General features: G+C 38.9%; 1 protein-coding gene across 1 annotated transcript in view; it reads right to left on the reverse strand.

Annotated features, from left to right (window-relative positions):
• The window catches only part of LOC129690514 (EGF-like and EMI domain-containing protein 1), a 589,445-nt gene that overhangs the window by 513,923 nt on the left and 48,869 nt on the right, over positions 1-26,653 (reverse strand). The window contains exons 2-4 of the mRNA XM_055626215.1: positions 14,088-14,222; positions 9,898-10,007; positions 8,263-8,367 (exon numbers count right to left, since the gene is read on the reverse strand). Of these exons, the coding sequence (XP_055482190.1) occupies positions 8,263-8,367; positions 9,898-10,007; positions 14,088-14,222 (350 nt within the window). The remainder of the gene's footprint in view (positions 1-8,262; positions 8,368-9,897; positions 10,008-14,087; positions 14,223-26,653) is intronic.

Consider the following 26,653-nt stretch of genomic DNA (forward strand, 5'->3'; position numbering starts at 1 on the left):
TGAATGAATGAATGAATGAATGAATGAATGAATGAATGAATGAATGATAAATAAAAATATGAGATGTAGATAGGATCAAGAAACTATATGTATAAAATTGTAACGAGCAAAAATATTCCTAATATTAAAACATTAAAATATGCTATCCAAGTTTCAGTTAATAAATGAAATGGGACATTTCCATCTTACATTGTACCTGATTCATTAAAGTGAGCTTGATTTAATGTAAGATAAAGCAAAAACTACACAATTTTATTGAAAGCAGTAATAGAGAAAAGATGATAATGTAAGGTTAGGCTCCTTTCACAGCATGACATTTTCTTTCCCTTCGGAATGTCATGTTCTTTTGTTGTATGGCTGTATCTTGTAAGGACATATTTCCACACAAACTTCCCCATGCCCTGTGGCATTGCATATCCGAACAGCTGGGACCTGTCTTTCCGGTGTGGCAACAACATAGATTGCAGCACGACATTCACTTTCACTCACCACGCTTCCTCCCATGGCCTGCTTCCTGTGTCCATGTGAATCTGTTTCGGAGAAGACCATTCATTTCATTATAATCACTTGTCTTACTGTTGCCATAAAAGCAACGCGTACTTTTCAATAACACAGGTCAATATGTGTCTGTACAGTGAGCAAAACTCAAGTGAACACAATGATTCACCTCATGCTTTAACAGAACTATTGTTTTCCAGCACGAATCATGGATTAAACACTGCAAATGGCATAGGGGTATCTGACCTTTGTTCAGTTGTGAACTCATTACCAAAACATCATAAGCTTGGAAGTGTGCCTTCAGCACTTGAGGGGATACTTCACACACAAACTATACAGGTTGGGCTCTGCCTAAACTAGGGTTGAAAGCTAATCTTCATATGAGATATGAAGAGATGGGACCACTTGGAGTTTTAAAAAAGTGATTCTAGATCTGGCATGGTGAATGGACTGACATATTTATACGTATGATAAGATAAGAATTTATGAGTTAATAGATTGGCTAGTTTAGTGGCTAAGTCTCTCACACTCTATAAGATGCTCACACCAGACATGTCCCATCACTCTTGAACCAGAAAAGGAGTTCAAAGAAACCTTTTTTTATAGTAATTTACCCAATTACTGATACTGTGTTTTCAGCAACAAAAAGCATGTGTTATTGGTAAATTAAGAATAGTAATGACATAGAAGAACACAGAGGGAACAGGAGTTCCACAAGACGACCAACAAGCTAAAAAATATGAGCCCAGGGGTCCTGCAGATACTGATGCACCCATCAAGGACCATGCATGGAGAGGACCTAGACCCCTTGTTCAGATGTAGCCGATTGGCAGCTCAGTCTCTATGTGGATCCTCAAGTGAGGGAAGCAGGGGCTGCCTCTGTCATGAACTCGGTTGCCCACTCTTTGATTACTTTTGCCAAGGCAGCCTTGCCAGGACGCAGAGGAAGAGGATCCAGACAGCTAGGGGCAGATGGTAATGTTGGATTACTCCTCCTTTCAATGGACTAGGGGAAGGGGATATAGGAAAGAGGGAAGGAGGGTGAGACTGGGAGGAGTTGAAGGAGGGGGCTACAAACAGAATATACAATGAATAAATTGTAAAATATATATATATATATATATTTAAAAAGAAAAAATATATTGATGGCATGGAATTGTGGGCGTTTTCAACAAGCACACATGTGTAAAGCACACAGCACAGCTCCAGGTTCATTAAAAGGCACGGCTTCTGGTTCTCCCATGATTGTCGTTATTATCACAGTCAGCACGTTCTGCTCCATCACTAAGTACACCCTGTGGAGGCGAATAGCTTTGGACGGGGCTGGGACTCCTCCTCTGAGATTGCAGCCTTTGCGCATATGGCGTCATTCCCGTGCAGTCTTTTTTAAGCTATGGTTTATGGCTGCTAACAATGACTACGGAAAGCACTCCTAAAAGGTGCATCACAACATTCTTCCAAAGCTCCCATTTTCAAATCTAGGTCCGGATATAAATCCCAAGCATAGATTCCAAGCAGCAGCGCACAAGGAAGGAGACCAAATCTTAATTTGCTCTCCTCAGAGCCGGTTTACCCAATTCCTCTACATATGGCGACATAGCTGCCAGTGTTGCAATAGCCTCTGCCTAGTTATAGGAAAAAGAATGTGGTCACTTTAAAGCAGATAAGCTCATCCCTTGCTGAGAACTTAGGGGCCAAACAAGACATCTTTATGTGATCAACAAAATAAAACAAAATAACCACAGACTTTTAACTAGTACAAACTGCTGGCTCATGTTTAAAATGTCTATCAATTTTTCTCCACGATATAACCTGCACTTCATTTCATAACATCTGCTAGTAATGCTCATTTAAGTGTGATATTAAGTGATTTCAATTAATGGCTTTTCCATTCGTTACCAAATTACCTTCCCAAACTGATTTGATAATTCAGTTAAAATAAGCTACCCACTTCCCTTAGCATGATTTGCTCTTTATAAACCCCCTGCCATGTTCCCCATTTTCATTGTTACAGCAGGCCAGCTGCAGAAATGAAGCAGAAGATGAAGGGAAATGTTCGCTCAGTTCCCGATATTGCTTTGCTAATGCTGCTGCAACAAAACACCACAAACTGAGCTGTTTAAGCAACAAAAACAAGTCTATTTCCCCATGATTTATTTTGTAAAATTGTAAAAAATAATGCCATGTATCAACAGCATAAAGATTTACTAAATACATATTTTACACATGCTGTACTTGATTGGCCCAAGCTCTGTGGCTAGAACTGAGAGACCAGCATATGGCTTCATAAAGGGCTATGAAGATATAAGTCTCTCTGTTGCATCTCACCTCACTTCTGAGCATTTGCTGAAATGTTTGGTATTTCTTGGCATATACAACCATTATTTTGATGTCTTCATTTACTTACAATGGTCTCCCTGTGCACATGCCTTTGTATTTTAACTTTCATTTTTTTATAATAATACTAGTCATACTAGATTTGGTGTGACCTCATCTTACTTAATTACATCTGTAGAAAGCCTATATAAAAATAAGATCACATTATAATCAACTTGGATTCAGAACTTCAATACAGGAAATATGGCAGTAGAGACACAATTCAACCTATAGCATTCCTCAAAAAAATAGCACCCTTAAAATTTCAACTTAAGAAAACACCTTGGCACGGCTTGCTATGCACCAGTATTGTATAAAGATTGTCTATACATTTCTTTGACTAGAACATGTCTCATGGTCAGCTATACCTGTGATTAAGTCTCCAAAATTTGCTCAGATTCCTGAGAGCAGGAAATGAAAAACTGGAGCTTTTTCCCCCTCTGATGTTAGCTCCCCCTCCAGAATCCTCAGAGCATCTACAGCAAACAAGAGCTAGTACAGCTTGGGCAATGCATTCAGCTCATAGATCACACGTGTCATCCCTTAGGACTCTTACTAACAACATCCTACACACACCACTCAGTCACACCAACATTGCCGGAAGAACATCCCAGCTTTCAGGTTAAGCTCAGAACATAGTATGCATGGATTTTACGTGTCTCACATCCTCACCATTTGCTCACCATAGAGCAGTCTCTATGACTCCATACAGGTGGGGTAAGACTATTCATTCCATAGCCCTTAGATTATTGCTTATTTAATGTACATGAAATTCTGGAAATATTGTCTGGAATATCGTTGGAACTTAGACAAGCTAAAGTTTTCATTTGTCTCTTTAAAAATGATAATGCCAAGACTAGACATATAAGCGATTTCACCAAGGAGCACAGTCAACAGTGAGGCCCGGCCTCAGCCTCAACATGCCGGAGTACTTCCCAGACATCATTCCAAAAGCTCCTTACTTTTCACATATGTAGACATAATATTTTGAGGTGGTGAAGACACTTGTGGATTTTTCCATAAGTACAGAAAATGGAAAAACAACAGTTGATGCTGCATGATCAAGACACCCCAGCTTGGGCTGGAAAGATGACTCAGCAGCTAAGAATGCTTATTAAACAATCAAGAGGATGAGAACTTGGATATCATCCCTTGAGACATAATCCAGGCTTGCCATTCAAGCTATAAACGCAGTTCTGAAAGAGATGGAGAAGAGAATGCTGCTGGGGTTTGATGGTTTTTCAGTCTAGCTGAGAAAAAGGGAGCACCAGGTGCAGGGAGAGATCCTGTCTCAAAGGAATAAGGGGAGAGAGACAAATAAAGATGTCCACATGCCTTCTTCTGGCCTCAATGTGTGCATACAGATGTGTACTAATGCACACACACACACACACACACAGATGAGAGAGAGAGAAAAAAAAGAGTGACAGAGACAGTCACAGAAGAGTGACAGAAACAGAGAGAACCTCAACTGTAGGACTGTCTTGTTCAGAAAACTGAATTTGACAACAGAGTTATGAAGAATTCTATCAGTTTGCCCTCCTCATATAAAGTCTCTGGAAACCAGGTTTGGCTGTATCAAAATAAGCAAAGGAATTACTGCCCTGACCCAAGACAAATGGCATTTTTTTTTTTTTTTTTTTTTTTTGCCATTTGTTGTATAGCACTTTCGATAGCCAAGAGAATTGTTGTTGCTGATCCTTTATCTGATTTTATGCCTGTGGAAAATATACTAGTCCCTCCACCAAATTTCATATGATTTTTTTTTCCATTTATCTTTAATAACTGGTTGTATTCTGTACTGAAAAGCACCTTTGAGGAACTTCTCCCCTCCTCTGCATGGCATAGGTGAGCACTGTATTCTTTCTTTTAGGACAGAATCATCCTCCATCAGAGCAATGGTGAATTGCATAATAATCATAGGCTTTCTGGTCCCTGCTTCTCCCCAGACTAAGATTAAACTCTATGTTTTTACGTCTGAAGTATCTAGTACACAGCCTGCCATATAAATATTTACTAACTGGGAGACTCAGTCGAAGTTTGATTGACTGACTAATGAGTGGATGAACAAATATAAGAAAACTTAGAAGCCTGCCTTTAGCCACACTGTCATTTTCCTTGACTTCTGACCGGAGAAAAGGAAGACGGGGAAGTGATGTGGAAATGAGGTGTGACTTTGTGTGTGAAATGAATCAGCTCCTGTAACTTCCAGTTCTCTCTGAAGCCATGAAATTTCAAAAGAGAAAACTTCACCAGCAGCTCTGGCTTGATTTGCATGTGTTCAAATCTTCAAAGTATTTCTTTAATCAATAGTTATTTCAGAAAGCCCTTCATTACTTCCTAATTGTCCAAATTCATTTTCTTCATTCGCCTTATTAGAGGCAGATTTTTTTTCAAATGAGTTAAGTACATCAGCAATTTTAGAATCATTATTAACTTCAAGCCTTGTTCTCACTTATTAGCATTTTCTCATTCTCAATAGGACTACTAGTCTTTCTTTCATTTTAAGACAGGCCGACTGGCTTATTTTCATAGTTCTCCCTTCCCATACATGTTGGTAAAACCAATAACACTACAGGCTACAGATTCACTTTACAGTGACCCCGATGATCTGAGATATATATCACATCCTTGGTTCTGAATGAAGATGTGAGGATTCTCTTTTACGTAAATATCAAAAATAAGCAAATAAGATTTACCTAAACTTTAATCTACAACCATACACAGCCATTGCCATCACACACACACACACACACACACACACATCTTTAAGTATATAAAAATTTAAACTGCACATACTCACTGACCCCAAAAACCTCTCACAGCTGGGACATTCTTCATAAAATATAAAGCACAGTATTATCACAAGCCTGATTATTGTGCCAGAAACGAGAACAAAATTTAGAACGAATGTTTTTCACTCAATAAGTAAGTAAAAAAAAAAAAAAAAAATGGACGCCACACTGATGCAATAGACTATTGTACAGCTGACTCTATACGACCCAGTAAGCTCAGACAAAGACAGAAAGTTTTCAAAAGCTGTGGCAGTGGAGGGAGAACACAGTTGATAGGAAAAAGGAAAAGAGATGGAGAACATTAGAAGGGTCCTCAGCAGACACCTGTACAGAATATTACCTCATTGTGCACGCTCACCTGTCTGTGTCAATACAAACAAATATGGATGGTGATAGCCATCATGATTGTCTGTGGGCTATCTGTGCGTCAGCTCTGTATCGTTTTCATTTGCCTTGTTTCATAGAGAGGGATTGTGTAATAATTGACATCTTTTAACCTTTAACTTTTGAGGGTTTTTTTACATATAATTTCAAAACTAGCGTTACAGTTATTGTACTGTGATAGATACGCGTATATAAAAAAGGGGGAGGACATCACGCGTAAAAACTCCACCCCTAGAGGAGTGTTAAGTTAAAGTCGGCCTCACCAGGCTACAATGCAATTTCTTATTTGGCTTCTCCACTTGTTTCTCAGCTGCTTGATTTCTTAGAAAGTTCAAGTTTTTTTTTTTTTTTTGTTTTGTTTTGTTTTTTCCATTAAAACCACCTTGGTTTAATATAGTTAGGGATGGCCCATCTTTGTGGGTGAAATACAGTCCTATGTAGGAGAAGTTTAAACTTGTACTCTTTGGTAACAAACCCTTAGGGTTTGTCAATTCCTTTTTAAATTCAACAAGTCATGTAGCAGCAGGAAAAACAGTGTCAGAATCTAAGGTGCGCACATCTGGACAGCAGCACTGGCGAGCGCAGCAGGGACTCCTGACAGGTATTTCATATGTTGCTGTGATCCCGTGGCTCTGGAGACTTCATGGTGTGTAGACACGCTTGCTCAAAAGACAATGTTTCTTCCTGTGTTTAAAATTATCCAGTACGTTCACCAAGCCAAAACTACAAAAAAGGAAAAGTCTGGCTACTTGAATTCAGAGAGCACATTAATTACTTTGGTGTATGGCAGTTGTTAAGAAGTGGGAATAATCAAAATATTCAAGCACTGGTGTAAAGATAAAGATAAATTAATCCAGGTATAATTGGGCCTTTATCATTACCCTATGTCTCTTTTATTACCTTTGTCCTCTGGGACATGATATCCTGCAAGATTTGCTCTACAAAACAATGCATTTATAAATTAATACTTAATTATGGTTTTTAAAAAAACCTCTTGGTGAACAAATAACATCTGTAATTACAAACCACAATTATTGCCCAAACTAAGAAACCTTTAGTACTAATTTAGTTGAAAACATTTATTTAAAGTCAAGTAATTTGTTATCAGAAATTCACATGTAATTTTTTTGTTATTTCTAAAAAATTAGAGAAATAGTAATGATACAGCCTGGTGCTCAACATTATATATATATTTGTTGTGGTGAACAGATATATGCATAAAAATTAAGGAATATTTTTGTGAGGGTTGCTTGGAAACAACAACAAGTTGGTTTGGTTTTTCGGGTTTTTTTTGGGGGGGACAGGGTTTCTTTGTGCAGCCTCGGCTGCCCTTGACTTGCTTTATAAACCAGGCTGGCCTCAAACTCACAGAGATCTGCCTACTTCTGCCTCCCTAAGTGCTGGGATTACAGGCAGGCACCACCACGTCTGGTTTCATTCATATATTTTTAAAACATCAGGTCAGAAAATAGTTTGGAGATTAAGTTACAAGAACGTCTCTGGAGTGTCCCACAGAAGATGGGAGCACTGTTCGTAATCCCAAGTGCAGACGAGCCGAAAAGCACATGAATGAGTACTCTGACCTCAGAAAACGCACAGTTTCACTTTAAAAACTCCACGCAGTAGACACTGGAAGGCACATGCATCAGCTGCTTTACATGAGGCCACATTCTCCAGCAAAGGATAAATCATTGGTCGCTCTGAAAACTTCCCACACAAGTAACCTCTTATATGGACATGTCCAAAATAACAGTTAGGTTCTAATCTTGAAACGCAGATTTACGAGTGTCAAAGCTTTGGGAATCATCCAAGTCTGATGACTTCCAGCTTTTGTAATTTTTTTTTTTAAAAGATAACAGATATATGATTAGTCAGCATCATGCTGATTGTATTTCGCACATTTATGGAGCCCAGAGATCTCACAGAATACCATACCATCACAGCAATTTCAATCTGTCTTCCATGAGAGATCCAACGTCTGACACTTTTTACATCTTTTTGCATCTTGTACTTGCAATGACCTTTGAACTCTTACAGCGAAGTCTTACAAGTAAACCAAAAGGCATATTTTATGATGCCTATTACACAGTAGTTGTAGATTTCAGCTTAGTGACTCATTTTTAGTGGTCACCAATTCCCAGAAAAGTAACCCTCCAGGATACAATTGACAGTGCCAAATTGCGACAGAATGATCCTGTTGGTGACTTACCATATTGACAGTGGGGTCCCTGAAATCCTGGCAAACAAAGGCACAGCTGAGTGTCCCCCTCTGAGCACTCCCTTCCACTGAAATGAGTTCCCAAAGAAGAGACAGCTAAAAGGAGTATTCAAAAGAAGGATAAGAAGGAAATCATTATAAGTAGGCATCATGCAGTTAATATGCCATGATCTAGAAATTTCCACTGGTCTCACCCCAGGAAATTATAAATAAAATTCTTACAGGAAATTGCCACCACAAGACAGTGGCTGACTGAAGCCTTGAAGATTTATATGTAAGAACATTCCTGAAATTTTTGTCAAAATGCAGATTCTAAGAACCCTTTTGGACCTACTTAACATGAACCTACCCTTTAACAAGATGACAGATTTGTATTCACATTGTGAATGAAAAAGTATTGGCATAAAGAAACTGTGCAGATAAGGTGACTGTGATCAAAATGATCTCAAAAGCAACAACAAAAATGCTACTATTTAGCCGGAGGCAAAGAACTTGGATAGTTGTTAAGCAATAAATACAAAGATTATGTCTCAGAGCTGTCAGTTTCTTAGACTTCATAACACAGTTATGATGGAATTGAATTGTGGTCATATCTTTTCACTGATCTTAAGCCAACCAGCCACAGTGGCCTGAGTGTAAACACACCATCGCCACAGCACTCAACACTATGCCCGCATACAACAAAATTTCTCAAATATATTTCAAGAGAAGAAAGCTCATAGGGAAAGGAAACAGGGTGCTGGCAAACTCCCTAAGGCACACAGAGGTAGGAGAGAACTGTACCGTGGTGCTCTATTGATTAGACTTGCAGAAGTCATCTAAGGGACTTGACAATCATCATGAGCACATAATGCAGGTAAAAGGGTCACTTCTTAATATGAACCATTTCTTACAGCCTGGCGAGCTGTAAAATGCCACGAGTTCAGCTGCCCGAGTGCTGTCAAACACAATGTCCTGAAGATTCTGAAATACTGTCACCAGACATCTGTAAACAGTGCAAGCCTCATCCTGAAAAGTAAACTGCCTCCGGAGTTCCTCAATTAACCACGACAAGTCCAAGTTGAGAAAATCATTTAGGTTTAGTACAGTGATTTCCCTCTGGATTTTGGAACTAACTATGGGTTACAAATTTGATGATATGTGAAAGGGGCAAACAGAGAAGCGGGTTGGACACCAAGCAAAGCTTCTCTGGCTTTAAAGCAACTGTCCTTTAAATAGACAGAATATACAACAGCTTTTATGGGTCCTGAGCTGCAACCCGTCATTAAAATGTTTAACAGAAAGGCTTTTTGTGTGCATTTTCGCGCATCTCACGTGTGGGTTGTGACCCTCCCAGGGATTGCCTAGAATCACTGGAAAACACGCATTTAGATTATAATTCCTAACAGTAGCAAAATTATAGTTATGAAGTATCATCAAGAATAATTTCACGGTTGGAGGTCACCGCAGTGTGAGGAACTGCACTAAAGGGTTACAGCATTAGGAAGGCTGAGAACCACTGTTCTAAAGCAATGCTCTGAATCTGTGGTGCTTCTGAAGTTGCTGAAATGTGGTAGTCATTGCGTGGTTGAAGCGAAAGCATACCCTCTAGTAACAGAGAACTTGGCAGGAAGAATTACAACTTACAGAAAAAGCAGCCTGGCTCATCATCCCACCGGCTCCAGCCAGGGCAGCACCGGAAGACCGTCTGGTGCTCTGTGGCGTATACATGTCTGTAGGTGGTGTAGTAGCGAGTCCTACGGAGCACAGGGCACCATTCAGGGAAATGTATCATTTCTCTCAAGGCAGCGTTATCATTTCATAAACATGCCTTCCTCCACTTCAAATCCTGCCACACATATTGAGAGGTAGATGAATGAGAAGGTAGATTACTATTGATATATACATATATATACACATACATACATACATACAACACACAAAACACACATTATAGATATATGTGTGTATTGTATATAGTACATAACTACATCACGTGTGTAATCAACAAAGATTTAGAAAATTAAGAAGGGCCCTATGTACTTTTGTATAATCTATCCTGAATACCACTCAAGTTATCAAGAGCGAAATCCAAAGTTATAAGAAGTCTGAAGTCCCCAAAGAGAATAAGATTCATGCATTTCAGGTTAGCATCAAAGTTTCATTACGTATTGGTCCCACTGTAACAAGCATTCTCAACTAGTTAAAGTACAAAACAGAGTGACTGTCCTTAGTAGGGAGAATGCAAGGAATCAGCCGATAAAAATGTATGTACCCCCAAAATGAACACAGTACATGATAGCTAAAAAGTATGTATGTGGGCTGGAGACACGGCTCAGAGCTCTTGTAGAGGATTCAAGTTTCCAGCACCTATTTCCAGAGGCTTACAATCGCCTGTGTCTCCAGCTCCAGGGGATCTGACACTCTTCTGGCCTCTGCAGACACTGTACTCACACGCACACGAACACACACACACACACATACACACACACACTTAAAAATAAAGATAAAATATTTATTTAAAGTACAAGCATAATGTCAAAATTTCTCTTGGGGTGAAGCAATGACAGTAAAAGATGAATTCAAAGGCCTCTTAATGAGAACAAAACAGAACATTTACCACAGTGTTGAGTTGTCTGCTGATGGCGGTACCAAACAGCTCAAAGCATGTTGATTTCATTTCTATCAAACCGAAGTCCTTTGTGTGCTTTATCCCCAATGTTCTAGCTCCTTCTTTCCACTCATGTACCCTTGTCACATGTCCTAGTGTAGATCCTTCATTAGTTAAGACCAATTTCTATTTCTGCTTCCTCTAAAATCTCTCGCCTCTATGTCAACTCTCTTTATTGCTACAAACAAAGTTTATTGGCTTCAGCATTGCTTACGACATTCAATTATTCAACATCTTGAAATATTGTCTAGTATTTTTTTGTGTGTATATCTTTCCAATTAGGATATGACTAGATGTATATACAAACAGAAAAGAATATGTTTGGTAAGATGCCAATCATTTTCCTTACATTGCTATCCTTCCAAATTGGTGCCACAAAAAAGAATTGTTAAACTAGTAAACTCCTGAGGATAAACATATGAGGCCCGTGTTACATATTTGTGTTTGTTTTTCCCATTCTAAGCATCTATGAAGATTAGAATCTTTTTTTTGTTTGTTTGTTTAGATCAATATTTACAATGATTAAATCATATTGGAATAATGCAGAAATTAAAATGAAAAACCATTTTCAAAAACAATTTCTAGGGCTAGAGAAATGATTTACTTGTTAAAGAGCTTCCCCTAGAAGCCAGTGACCTAGGTTCAATCTGTAGAATATACATGAAATTTGGACTCAGTAGTACAGGTGTCTATAACTCCAGTACTCCTAGGGAGCAGATAGGAGGCAGAACAGGAGAATGCCTAGAATATCACTGGCCACCTAAGTCATCATATGCAGAAGTGAACTAGAGAGACTTTGCCTCAAACTTGAAAGGTGAAAACTAAAACGGAGGCTGTCCTCTGATTATCACATGTGAGAATGCCATGCACCTGAGCACACACACAGACACAGGCACACACAGAACACACACACACATTCCTCTAATCAATAAAAATCATATATACCATAAGTATGTATCCTATTTTTTGTGATAAGTTAATTGCTACTCGTTTGTATCAACACACACATTGAGTACTTTCAGGATGCATGTGTAAAATATGTTCTCAGTATTCCTCATGCTAGCCATGCATGCTGTTATTTTTCCAAATTTACACACTAAAGGTCAGAGAAATGTGTGAATTTAAGTTAGGCCACAAAGCAAGTAGTAACTAGAGAAAGTTTTCTGAGTTAATTGTCATTTAAATATTCCTAATTTATGTGGAGAAAGGGGAATCCTCCTCCATTGTGTGTGGGAATGTAAACTTGTACAACCACTTTGGAAGTCAATCTGGCGTTTTCTCAGAAAATTAGAAAAATTAGAATAGTGCTTCCTCGAGATCCAGCTATACTACTTCCAGGTATATATCCAAAAGATGCTCAAGTACACAACAAGGACATTTGGTTAACCATGTTTGTAGCAGCTTTATTTGTGATAGCCAGAACCTGGAAACAACCCAGATGTCCCAAAACAGAGGAATAGATACAGAAATTGTGGTACATTTACACAATGGAATGCTACTCAACAATTAAAAACAAGGAAATCATGAAATTTGCAGGCGAATGGTGGGAACTAGAAAAGATCATCCTGAGTCAGGTATCCCAGAAGCAGAAACACACACATGGTATATACCTACTTATAAGTGGATATTAGAAATATAATATAGGATAAACATACTAAAATCTGTACACCTAAAGAAGCTAAGCAAGAAGGAGGACCCTGTTTAAGATGATTGTTCCTCATTCAGGAAGGCAAAACAGGACAGGCATCGGAAGAGGGAGAAAACATGGAATAGGACAAGAGCCTACCACAGAAAGCCTCTGAAAGACTCTACCCAGCAAGGTATTAAAGCAGATGTTGAGACTCATAGCTTAACTTTGGGCAGAATGCAGGGAATCTTACAAAAAAAGGGGGAGATGAAAGACCTGGAGGGGACAGGAGCTCTATAAGGAGAGCACAGAACAAAAAAATATTGGCCTAGGGGTCTTTTTCTGAGACTGATACTCCAATCAATGACCATGCATGGAGATAACCTAGAATTCCTACACAGATGTGGCCCATGGCAGCTCAGTGTACAAGTGGGTACCCTAGTAAGGGCAACAGGGGCTGTCTCTGATATGAACTCAGTGGTTGGCTCTTTGATCACCTCCCCCTTAAGGGAAAGCAGCCTTACCAGGCCACAGAGGAAGACAATGCACCCAGTTCTGCTGAGATCTGATAGGCCAGGGTCAGAGGGAAGGGGAGGAGGACTGGGGGAGGGGCATGGAAGGAGAAGAGAGAGTTTGGGAGGGGTCAAGGAAGGGGCTACAGCTGGGATACAAAATGAATAAATTATAATTAATTGAAAAGTTAATTAATTAAAAATAAATAAATATTCCTAATTTAAAACAACATCCCCCAAAGAGTATTCATCTAATGGACACACACACAAATAGTATGCACACATATTTATAGTTATACATAATTCAGTCTTCTATTATAACTGTTACCATGCTTGTACAGTAAAAAGCTAATTATTTGAGAACACCCTAACTTTTCACAGCTGATAATAGTATTAATGAAGTCATTAACCTGAAACCATTGTTAAGATTTATCATTCATTTACACAAATGTTAACCCATTAGCAACCATTTGTATCAAGAGGTTCTTAGATGATTTGTGAAACTATTTTAAAACTGAAAAAAAAAAAATGAAGTCTACATGAAGCCTGGACTCTCCAAAAACATTGTGGGAACTTGCTTTTCTCTCTTCTCACAGCCGGCTGGGTTGATCCTAATTCAAAGGCCATAACAGAGTTAAAGGATCTGTGGGTTTCAAAGTGCTCCAGAGCAACAAGGGCAGGTCAGGTGTTGGTTCGCTGCTGTAGAAACCCTGGACCACCTCGAGCCAAATTTAGCAAACCAGCACAATATCCCTTGTTTCTGTCGGTTTTCTGATCTTTAGCTTTCAACGATACATCATATCCTGAGGTAAAATTAGTGTCATGTAACCAAAAATAGTTCACACATAATCGAGGTCCAACATAAACTAAGTAGCTAGCCTCCTGCTGAAGGAAACTGTGTAATGGTGAATGTTCTCCATCAGTGCTCCCACCCATTTCCTGCAGCTCCGAGGATAAAGCATTTAGGAACAGATGACACTTCTGGTTTGCGGTTTTAACAATTCCAGGAGTTAGGACATCACCTTACCTTCTTTCATAACCCACACACCACTGTGGGCCTGAGCAGCCTTGTTTCCAGAACTTGACGGTGTCTACGAAAGCTCGAGTGCACGGGAGTGACAGGCCTACTGCCATCAGCTGCTCCTCTTTGCAAACATTTGGCCTTCACAAAAAGAGAAATGAGTGGTTACACAGGAAGAAGCAAGCAGGTTTTCTGCAGGAAGTATGGGGTACTTCTCTATACATTTCCCACAAAAATGTTTGTAATGGCTTAGAGAAATTCATATAGAAAGCAAGGGCAAAAATGTAGGCAATTTGTTTAGAAAAGTCCGGGCTTCGTAACAATCTTCAATTATCATGTGTCAATTAAGGTGAAACTGTTTGAGGCCAGGAAAAGGAAAACTTTTCAGAGCAGGCGCCCACGGCTGGAATCTACAGGCAGGAACTCAAACACTGGCTTGCTTCCTGCTTTTATTCAGTCTGTTCTTGGACAACCCAGAACCATTGGCCTACAGTGAGCTCCACTCTCCTCCGTCAATTAGCAATCAATGTGATGGAGGCAATTCCTCAACTTGAGGTTCCACTTTCTCAGGTGTATCAAGTTGACAATGAAGAATAGAATCACACTGTCCCATTATAGGAACACTGCCTTAAAGAAAGTTAGTCCAGACTCAAAGGACTTTAGAACTAAGTAACACTGATAACCTCCATAAAGAGCCAATATTATTTGGAAGCTCCTGTGAGTTTAAAAATGCTTCTTGTATTGATCTATTTTTTAGCTCAAAGTTGTCTTCGTTTGGAATAATACTAATTATAGTAGCAAGCTGGGCAAACCGCTCATGCTTTTCATGCCTTCAAGGTCACTTACAAGTCATTCACTGATGCAAACTGAGAATGTGAAAGATTGCTCCAATTCTGATGTTCCTGATTCTGGAAGGCTCTCCTTCTGACTCGGTCTACCTTACTCCCTGTCTCAGAGCATTTTAAAACTGGCTTATTTGACCCTATTCACAGTCAGCAAAATTAAACATGAGCTTTATTTGAGTTGCTATAGTGAGCTCCTAAAACTCCCTGTGAACTTGCCTGGGGACACGAAAATTTATAATGACAAGTAAATGTCTAAAAGTATGCCCCCTACATAATGACACCACCCTCCCTGACCAGTTTCCTTTTGGTAGCACCATCTGATTTCACTTGCAGCCCATTTCTCACATCCACATAGATGTCTAAAAGGCTGCTTATGTTGATAATTGCCAACCTCTGAACTTCATTTCTGAGTTTACATAGTGCATTTTAATATTTAAAATAGATACTGAAACAACAGACTAAGTGTAAAAATTGCACATGAGATAGGCATTCATAAAATCGTCAAGAATTGGGCATCAGGCCGAAAGAAAATCTCAGCTTTTAAGAATCTGCTAATATAAAAGACACAAGTATATATGTACATGTATATGTGTAAGTATATATAAGTATATAATATATACATTATATTATATGTAATATGTAACCATCTGTAGAGAGATACAAATATACTCGTATTTATAATGAATACAAATACATCTTTATATTATGAGCCAAGAAGACCAAATAAAACGAGCACAAAGGTCTTTTATTTTGTTATCAGCAGTGTATACATTACACAGAAGCCCACATCAAATTCCAGTGTACATCTTCTATCTATCCACCAATCCACTCATTCAAAAATTACTTACTATGTACCTATGCACATAATTGATTGTTCCAGAAGCATTCCACAAAATAAGGCATTGGGTATATGTCATCTGTCATAAAGTACTGCCCTCAAAAATAACTGGGGAGACTTATTAATTCCTCACAGAGATTGGTTAAGGCAAATCCCCTCTGTAATGGTTCAGACTGAAGCACAAGAAAGGCAGAAACAGCTTCAAGAAATCACATCAGCTGTCCTGTTAAACTTAAGCTGGTAAAAGAAAAGTTTTCCTTCCATCATGTACAGGAGTCAGGCAGTATTAATTTGTAACTAAACCACATGCTTTCCAGGGTCATCTGAATGCCATCTATAATACAAATCACCTACATCAAACCAAAGCAAACAAAGCACTCTAAGGTACCTTCTTCATCCCTGGCAGAATGCTGGCATCCTTTGCTACGTCTTCCTTCCTCTCCCAACACAAAAGCCAGGGTCGTTAGGAAAAGAAAATGTGGGAGGAGGGGATGTTTCAGGTACAGATGACAACCAACTTTTCTGTTGCTCTTTCTGGTCCTTGATGCTAGCAGAGCTATGGTTCTGGTTTATAATGGCAGAAAGGAAGAGCCAGGTTTTGGGGCTGGCAGGTAAGGCCAAGTGGAGGTGTACTATATTCACATGTACACATGAGTTTTAAATGGAGCTGGAACAAGCTAGCCAAATGACTTTAAAATTAGCAAGTGGATGTGTAATGATAAGAACATGGGCAGAAACTTGAGATAACTGATTGATTAGATAAATAAATAAATAGCCCCATGTTGTTCACAAGCACATCGAGACTTTTTGCAAGTCTCGATGCATGGCTTTGCACATGGCTGCCTGATATCTATAGTTCCCTGTATATGCCATCCTTGCTGCCCGATCTAGAACCAAATGTCATTCTCTTGGAACTCACCATCTTAGAAGGTTCTTGAAGAAGGAAAGAGACAGAAAGAACAGTTTGCTTCATGCTGTAAGTTTTCTTTGAGGCATCATTTTCTCCTCACATCACTCTGGGTGGGCTCAGCTCCACCTCTGTCTAGATCCACATTCACACCCAAGTGAGTCCTCATGAGCCCCAGCACCCTACTGTTTTGCCCTCCCACCTCTGCTCTGATCTACCCAAGAGACCTAACTTTGTTTCCGAGTGTTCCTGTGTTACCACCATCATTATTATTTATCATCATTGCTATTATTATATTTTAAAGTATTTTATCTAGCCTTGACAGGTAGCTTATGAAGTAGAACCTATAAGTACATTCTTAAAATAACTTCTAACTTTGACAAAAAAAATTATAATCTACCTTCTAAATTCTTTTTTTTGAATTTTATTTTTTTCTTATCAGTTACATTTTATTAACTCTGTATCCCAGCCGTGTCCCGCTCCCTCATTCCCTCCCAGTCCCTCCCTCCCTCCTAAATTCTTAAACATAATATTTTTATTCCAGTCTGAAATATTAGTATTTCTGACTTAGTTCTATGGAGATATAAGGAGGGTGTTCAATTGGTTGTACTCAAATAAATAAATGTACTGTTTTGTCTTTAAGGGGATCCAGTGATCAAGATGCACTTATCAGTTAATGCATGGAAAGGGTTCAGAACAATACTTGACAGATAATCCATGCTTAGCTATTTGGTAGGTGTAAATTTTGATCACATTAATAAACTGAGGGTAAATTTCTCAAAGAAACAGCAATCTACAAAATTTAAGTTTTACATCACTACTAACTTGCCATACAGTGAAACAGATGAAAGCGGATAATGTGTCACTCTCTTTAAAAGAAGAACTTAAAATGACACTTCCTAATGAAAACACTAATTAAAATTAATAAAAGGCACCATGCTGCTGCTGCTGCTGCTGCTGCTGCATCTGACCCTCCATCCCCCTAGGCCCACACAAGCTTGTTCCACTCTTTAATATTGTGATATAACTGGAGAGCAGGTACTGCCCTTTCTGCTCCTTACTCGGATAGCAGAACCTTCAAGAACTGGTGGATGAAAGTGTCGTGATCTGAAGAGCAAGGGCACCTGAGAGTAACCCAGTCGAGGCCTTAGAAAGCAATGCACCCTCACACTTCTCAAGTTTATTACTGTACGCTCTTCCCTCTTTGTTGTCATGAGCTGGATCTCTCCACAGCTGCAAATTAATTTCCTCTGCTCCCTAAACGAATTACACATAACCGTTTCTAAAAATGACTTCAGCTATGAAAGTCATTTTCACTTAATAACTGACTATTAATCTCATATTTCTTGGTGTCACTTTAGTATGAAGTGCAAACGAAAATTATGCTAAACATTGCAAATTTATAGCAAACACCAGCCTTGATTTATATTATTATAGATGGTTTATCACCAGAAGCAATCTAAACAAAACTCCATCAGATAGATGTTACAATTTGTATTTATTTCTTCCAGCACTAAATAGTTCCTCAATTTCAGAACTACCATTAATTTCTTATAAATGCAAATCTCTATTTCTTATTTTAATCTACAATGATTTCTCTAGGTCTTCAGAAGATTAGTTTTTACATAGAATATTCAAATAAGTGAGAGTTGATGTTCCCTGGGCAATCTATTAGCAATGATGCATAAAGGACTTAAAAGGAATGGGTGGTCCCCATCGATCCAGGGTGTAAAGGGCTAACAATGCACTTCTCCTTCCTTTTAAATGATGACCTTACAATTCAAAATCAAATCATTTATATGAAAAAATTCAGTATCTGTGAATATCTTTAAATTGTTTTGACTACCTCTGTAATCATCTAATTTTATTATGCATTCTTTGGAGCTCTGGGAAGATCTAAGTCACGGCACTGATCATAATTTTAAAAATATTGTAAGAATTTATTTGCCTTTATTTCTATGACCACCTCAAAGCCGAGAGCATTATGAATCTTACCCTGACCACACAGTCCAGAGAACACTGACCACACAGTCTAGGCCCAGCTCTTTCTAGTTGGTTCACCACAACTCAGCCTCTGCCTTCCCTGGTAACATCTGACTTAAAGACTTCACTAGTGAAATTTCTGCAGTGCACATTGTTTCCAAGCCCAGTTTCCTTAAAGAGAAGACAGAGCCATGTCATTTAGAGAAGCCCAGCTAACCATGTCTGTGTCACATCTGTCAGGGCCGTCTGTGGACTCCTCCCTGTACTACTCTCCTGACTTCTCCTTGGTCCATGTTGAGCAGTCCTTTACAAAGACTGATCTTTACATGATCTGTTTGGTTTTTTTCTCTAAAACATGATTCTTAGTGCTAGTGTATATTTAGCATCATGTCATAAGCAGTGATATCCACTAACTCAAACTTAATAGGAATCACATGCTTTAAAGACACTGTGATGAAGAATTCATGAATTCATTCTCCAAAGTTTCTCTGAGCTGGTATGATGTATCAGAAATTCTTGTAGAGCCCTGCAGTACAGTCAAATAAGAACTGTACTTGAAGTTAATAGAAGAGCACCCAGTTCTAGAAGAGTTAAGTGACATTTTAAAATTAGTATACAACTTGTACAAAATTGATAATACAAGACATGTGTTTACTCTTAAGGAAGATTCCCCAGATTATAGAAACCTCCATCAAAGCTGAGATTTGCTCTCATTGAAAGAAATGTCTGCTTATCAAACACTATAAAATATTAAAGAAACAAAAGGAAAAAGATATTTATGAATGGAAAGATAACCCATATTTTTTTTTGATGAGGAAGAATCAACACTTGTCAGCTGTACATACTAAAATTGCTAATATCCACATAGAACCCAAAGAAAGCCAAAAAATAAACAAAATTCAAAAGTAGGTCAAGCATTATTGAGAAAATCAAACAGAGCTAGAAGCACACATGAGTTCAAGATACACTAAAGAACTACAGTGACCAAAGCAGGTCTACCCTAGTGAAAAACACACAGAAAAACATAACAGAACAGAATAAAGAGGTTGCATAAAATTCAAGTTTTCTATCGCTGAGCAATATTGCATTGTGTAGATGTTCCACAGTTTCTGTATCCATTCCTCGACTGAGGGGCATCTGGGCTGTTTCCAGCTTCTGGCTATTACAAATAAAGCTGCTACAAACATGGTTGAGCAGATATCCTTGTATACTTGAGCATCTTTTGGATATATGCCTAGGAGTGGTATAACTTGGTCTAGAGGAAGCACTATTCCTAATTGTCTGAGAAAGCACCAGATTGATTTCCAAAGTGGTTGTATAAGTTTACATTCCCACCAGCAATGGAGGAGGGTTCCCCTTTCTCTACAACCTCTCCAGCATGTGTTGTCACTTGAGTTTTTTATCTTAGCCATTCAGATGACTGTAAAGTGAAATCTCAGGGTCGTTTTGATTTGCATTTCCCTGATGACTAAGGACATCCTTAAGTGTTTCTCTGCCATTCAATATTCCTCTATTGAGAATTCTCTGTTTAGCTTTGTACCACATTTTTTAATTGGATTACTTAATTTGTTGCTGCTTAACTCTTGAGTTCTTTATATATACTGGATATTAGCCCTCTGTCAGATATAGAGTTGGTGAAGATTCTTTCCCAATCTGTAGGTAGTCATTTTGTTCTGATGACAGTGTCCTTTGCTTTATAGAAGCTTTTCAGTTTCATGAGGTCCCGTTTATTGATTGTTGCTCTTAGAGCCTGTGCTGTTGGTGTTCTGTTCAGGAAGTTGTCTCTTGTGCCAATGAGTTCAAGGCTTTTCCCCAAATTTTCCTCTAACAGGTTTAGTCTGTCTGGTTTTATATTGAGGTCTTTGATCCACTTGGACTTTAGTTTTGTACAGGGTGATAAGTATGGATCTTTTTGCATTTTTCTACATGGAAATCATTCAATTTGCAGGTAAATGGTGGGAACTGGAAAATATCCTGAGTGAGGTATCCCAGAAGCAGAAACACAGAGGATATATACTTACTCATAAGTGGATATTAGACATATAATATAGGATAAACATACTAAAATCTGTACACCTAAGGAAGCTAATCAGGAAGGAGAACTCTGGCTAAGATGATCAATCCCCATTCAGAAAGGCAAAGAGGATGGACATCGGAAAAGGGAGAAAACAGGGAACAGGACAGGAGCCTACCACAGAGGGCCTCTGAAAGGTTCTATCCTGCAGGGTATAGAGGCAGATGCTAAGACTCATAGCCAAACTTTGGACAGAGTGCAGGGAATCTTATGAAAGAAGTGGGAAATAGTAAGACCTGGAGAAGACAGGAATTCCACAAGGACAGCAACAGATCCAAAAAGTCTGGGCACAGGGGTCTTTTCTGAGATTGATACTCCAGCCAAGAACCACTCATGGAGATGGCCTGGAACCCCTGAACAGAGGTAGCCTATGTCAGTTCAGTATCCAAGTGGGTTCCATAGTAATGGGGACAGGGACTGTCTCTGAAAGGAACTGTTTGACCTGCTCTTTGATCACCTCCTCCTGAGGGGGGAGCAGCATTACCAGGCCACAGAAGAAGACAATGCAGCCACTCCTGATGAGACCTGATAGACTAGGATCAGAGGGAAAGGGAGGAGGGTCTCCCTTATCAGTGGACTGGAGAGGGACATGGGTGGGGGAGAGAGAGGGTGGGGTTCGGAGGGGAGGAGGGAGGGAGGTACAGGGGGGATACAAAGTGAATGAACTATAATTAATTAAAATATAATTAATTAAAATAAAAATAATTAAATTTTCATTTATTTTCTACAAGGATACTAAGAACACACAACAGGGAAAAGGTAATCGCTCCACTAGACAATGTTAAAACAACTGGACATCTACATACAGAGCACAGTTCGAATTTTATCTCACAGCATGTATAGAAGCCAACACCAGACTGGTTTACTATAAGTTTAAACCACAGAACTGGGTCACTGAGATGATTCAAGGTTTAAAGTGCTCTCTGTCAAGCCTAATGATCTAAATTTAATCCCTGGAAGCCACGTGGTGTCAAAAGAGAATGAACAAATACAAGTTTTCCTGTCTTTCCGCATGTCCACTGTGACACACACACGCAAGTGCATGTAAACACATATGCAAGTACATGCATACACATGAATAAACAAATAAATAAAGTAAAAGAGCAATAAAAAAGATAGACTCATTTGGAATAAAGATAAGAGGCCAAGCACTGACCTGGGCAATGAGTGTGTTATGTGAAAACAGGAGCTCAGAGAACAGAAGCCAAAATGTACCAATGACAATACATCAACACAAAACCCTCCCCTCCCTATAAACAGGAAAGCAACCAGGGATGGAGGAATGACTTAGGGACAAGGGAAAAGATTCTCAACACACACATTTGATAAGCGTCAATAGGTAGCCTAAGAAATGACAAAATAACAGCCCCAAAATAACAGAGCAAACACACTAATTAAATGGTAACAATCAATCTGACTACATGTTTCCCCCAAAAGACACACAAGTGGCCAACAGGAATATGAAAAACATCAATATCACTATTCATTGGAGAACTACAAATTAAACCTCATCTCAATTTCCATTAGAATGGCTAGTATTATGAAAATGAAAGATAACAGCGAAGTGTTGGAGAAGATGTGGAAATACCAGAACATCTCTGCACCGCTGGTGGGCAAGTACAGTTACCATGGAAAACAACACGGGATTAAAAATAGAACTCTGATGTGACCCAGCAAACTCATGCCTAAGTACATGTCTAAAAGTGCTGAAGTGACATAATAAAGAGCCATCCGTACTGTGCTCACTGCAGCATAATTCACAATAGCAGAGAGTCATGTAAGGGCCAGGAGTGGGTATATGGGTAAATAAAGAGAATACAAGACACACACACACACACACACACACACACACACACACACACACAAATACTCTTCAGCCTTGATAAGATAGGAAGCCTGCCATATGTCACAAAAAGAATGAACCTGATAGATACCATGTTAATAAAAATTAACCAGATACAAAAGAGAAAACTTTTGTATGATATCACATAAATGTACCTAAAAGTTGAATTCACAGAAGTAGAAAGTAGAATAACAATTACAATTACAAGGGCTTGGGAACGTACAGAAAATATTGATCCAAAGATACAAAATTCAGTTGATTTGGAAGGATTCAGTTCAACGTATTAAAAATGGATGCATCAAAATTACTGAGATAATCCATTGTAAGGTTTCTCCCTTCCAAAAAAAATGAACATGATAATTCCTATCTTAGTTCTCCTTAGTTCTTTTAAAATATTTCCAAACAACGCATTATTTATAATAAACATGGACATATAAATATGCACGTGTGTGTGTGTCATATTTCAATTTAAAATGAGGAAAAGTTGGACAGTTCCTCAGACCTGAAAGCGTTGCATCATACATTGATTGATGAATGAGACACACCCTTCACACAGCGAATCTACAGGAATCTCTAATACAAGCTTCACTGGAAAGAGCTGAGCTAATTAATACCACTTCTGCTATCTAAGCTGGGTCAGAGGCTCTTCCTCTCAGGAAGCCAATGCCTTCTATCCACTCTTTTCTGTACAGATTAAGCAAGTTCATCCTTTCTTCAAAGATAACTGCCTTTGTTTATCAAAATTAAATTAATACCAGTAGTCAGATACCATGACAATGCAATACTTATATAAAGAGACATGGGTGGGAACATAGAGGAGGCGTGTAATTGTCCTTAATTACTATGTAAGGACACTTTTCTAAGGTTAAAGAGTTTAGGGCTGAGATGTGATGTATTCTAAAATACATACTTTATAATAAATTTTCCAACTGAAAACTATTTGAGGAAGTTATTGCTAAATCTGTTATGTCCTCCCTTAAAAACAATTAAGCAATCTCCCCCAGGGTTCCAAGTGAGGATCTACTACTCTCTGATAGTTTTGTGGGGGTTTTTTTGTTTTGTTTTTTTGGGGGGACTGGTGGGGTGGTCCTCAAATTTACATTTTAATATGGTAAGAGACATGCAATCTCCTGAATATGAGCTCTCAAAGTTTTTTGGACATGTAGATCTAGGGTTGAGCCTTGGGTTCACAGGATTAGAAATTCTGAAGTCTTGGGATGAGGACTTTACTACTCTCTAGGTGAGTCTAATGTGGGCTGCAGTTTGAAAACTACTCCCTGTAGATCTACTAAAGACTGGCTTATAGACATCTTCCCTGGTGCTCATAACTGGTCACACCATCTTAACCTTGTCATCACAATGTGGAATTGACAGGCAGAGGATACAGAACAAAGAAAAAGAACAAGAGACATAAAATGCAACAGAGAGAACAAAGAAAGAAAGAAGTGTTATAGAAGAGTGAGTGAACTCAGGAGAAATAGCTGGTTTCCATAAACATAAAAATTTTATTTTGTTCTAAGAAGGCCAAAAGACAAATCCATTTTGTCAAAACTAGCAGACACACTATCAAACAATTTGCAAGCATAAAACATGTACTTATTGCAACTGACACAGCTCCCGAGACAGTGATGAGTCATAGCTCAAAGAGAAGGGCAATTCTCAAACAGTGGCAAGAACCGGAGCCTCTGAGCAGGTTAGCGAACACTTCAGTTCCTGTTCCCATCAGGCACTGTAGGTGAAAAACCATTGCCCCGCAAGTTCCAACCCTGCCCAGCCTGGCTGGGTTTGTGAGCATTTGAAACATCAAAGCCTACCCTGAGGGAAACACCTCCTCCTACAAGGCCGCACCCCCTAATCCTTCCTAAGCAGCCCACCAACTGAGGACCAAGTGTTCAAATATAAGCCTATGAGGAGCTTTCTCATTCAAACCACACACCTTAATGCAAGATATGAATTATTGAAAAATCCTCTATGCCAGTGGTTCTCAACCTCTGGGTCACAACCCCTTGGAAAGTTGCATATCAGATACCCTGCATATCAGATATGTACATTACAATTCATAACACTAGAAAAATTACACTTATGAAGTAGCAACAAAATAATCTGTGGTGGTTGGGGGTCATCACAAAGTGTGATAAAGGGCTGCAGCATTAGGACAGTTGAGAAACACTGTTCTATGTGGAGACGCTCTTGTTATCTTTCCTCCCTCCTTCTACTGGAGGTCATATCAGGCTCTAGCCTCTTGCTCTTCTTAGGCACAAATATGCAAACTACAGCAAAGCCCCTTTTATTTCTGACTGCATCTGGTCAGCCAGTCGAGAACATCAGCAGGAGCCTACAGTGATGATCTGTTTCCTGACTTAGCACTAGTGCCCCTGAGCTGTACCCCAGGCACACCACAGAAGGATGCCTTAGCCAGGCTCCAGTTTCCACACTCCAGAGAACAACTGTAAATGAAAGCAGCTCCATGGGGCGTTCAACCAGGCTAATAGATGGCTCTTCTTCACCACCACCTCAGAAAGATGATGAGGGGGAAAACAATGATTATGTGAAGAACAATAGTAAAACAATGCCAGTGTATCCAGGCAGTAAGGCCTTAAGAAATTTTGAAATAAGCCTTTGTTATCAATAACCATGTGAGAGACTGGAACTCACAATCAAAAGTCTATGCATTGCTGGTTTTGTTTGTTTGTTTTGCGTATCGCTTGCTTTTTTTATGCTTCTTTTATTTATCTGACAGATTTTTCTATGGTGAGAATGCCAAATTATATAATTGAGAAAATGAACACTTTTTAAAAATGTATAAAAAGGCTGAGTCTTGAGTTGGTTCTTGAATTAAATAAATATATGCTAGACTGTGCGTGCAACATTTTATCCATTTGAAAATTATTAAAAGCAAAATATGGAATGAAGGTGATACCCTTGAACAGTGGTTCTCAACCTTGCTAAAGCTATAATGCTTTAATACAATTACTCATGTTGTGGTGACACCAACCATAAAATTATGGTTGGTGCTATTTCATAACTATAATTTTGCTACTGTCATGAATTGTAATATAAATATTTTTGAAGACAGAAGTTTGGCAAAGGATGACCCACAAGTTGAGAACCACTGTCCTAGAATATTTAAAAGAAAAACAATCATCTCTGGGCCAGTAAGATGGCTAGGCAGGCGAAGGTACTGCAAAGCCTGCCAAACTGAGTCTGATCTCCGGGACAGACACCATGGGATGAGAACTAACGTGTGTGCCCCCGCATGCGTGCCCCGCTCCCAACACATATGCTGCATGTAAAAAATTAGCAAATACAAATGTATCTACAGAAACTACAGATGTAGATAAGCATTTCAGATATTCAACAGCAAATACGGCTGGACCTCCATGAGGGTGCCCATCCAACATCATTACTCTTAACAGACAGTGAGAGATGCTAGGCCCTAACCCAGCCGTTGCAATCAGGCAGGCATTCGCTACTGAAAATCAAACTTCTAAATACACAATTCTCATTCTTTTTACAGTGCCGTCATGTGTGGGGTTTTCTTTCTTGTTCATAGATAGAATCCCTAAAGCTTGGGGAAAAGGAAGTCACGTTAAATTAGTAACACTTTTACTGACAAGAGCGCACAGTAGGCATCTTTGCTGTGGTCAGTGCTCATTTGCAACATGAGTATGCGCTGCCGCACTGCAAGGGATCCAGAAATCATGTTTAACGCCTCTTACATGGAAAGTCCCTGATTTTATGCCCACTATCTTAAAACGACATCTCAAAAAGAAGAGGGACTAGAGAAACAGAAAGGGAGAAATCCATCATGCCAAACACACACGTACATTAAATGCACACACATATGAATGTATTGGTTAGATGCATAATTGGGAAATGAATTTGTTATTCTTTTCTTTTCTTTCTTTTTTTTTTTTAATGAGGGTCAAAGAATGAAGAGAGATGCTACTCAGAGGACAACCACTGAATACATTTGATTCCTGATGCCTCTTTTTCCTGTGGTTGCTAAAAACTGAAAGAAAGAAAAAAAAGCCAAAAATACTGGAAGTGTGGGGTTTTTTTTCCTTATGAAATGGTCTATA

This window comes from Psammomys obesus, unplaced genomic scaffold, assembly GCF_907164565.1.
Source record: "Psammomys obesus unplaced genomic scaffold, mPsaObe1.curated_primary_1811, whole genome shotgun sequence".
NCBI classification, from domain to species: Eukaryota; Metazoa; Chordata; class Mammalia; order Rodentia; family Muridae; genus Psammomys; species Psammomys obesus.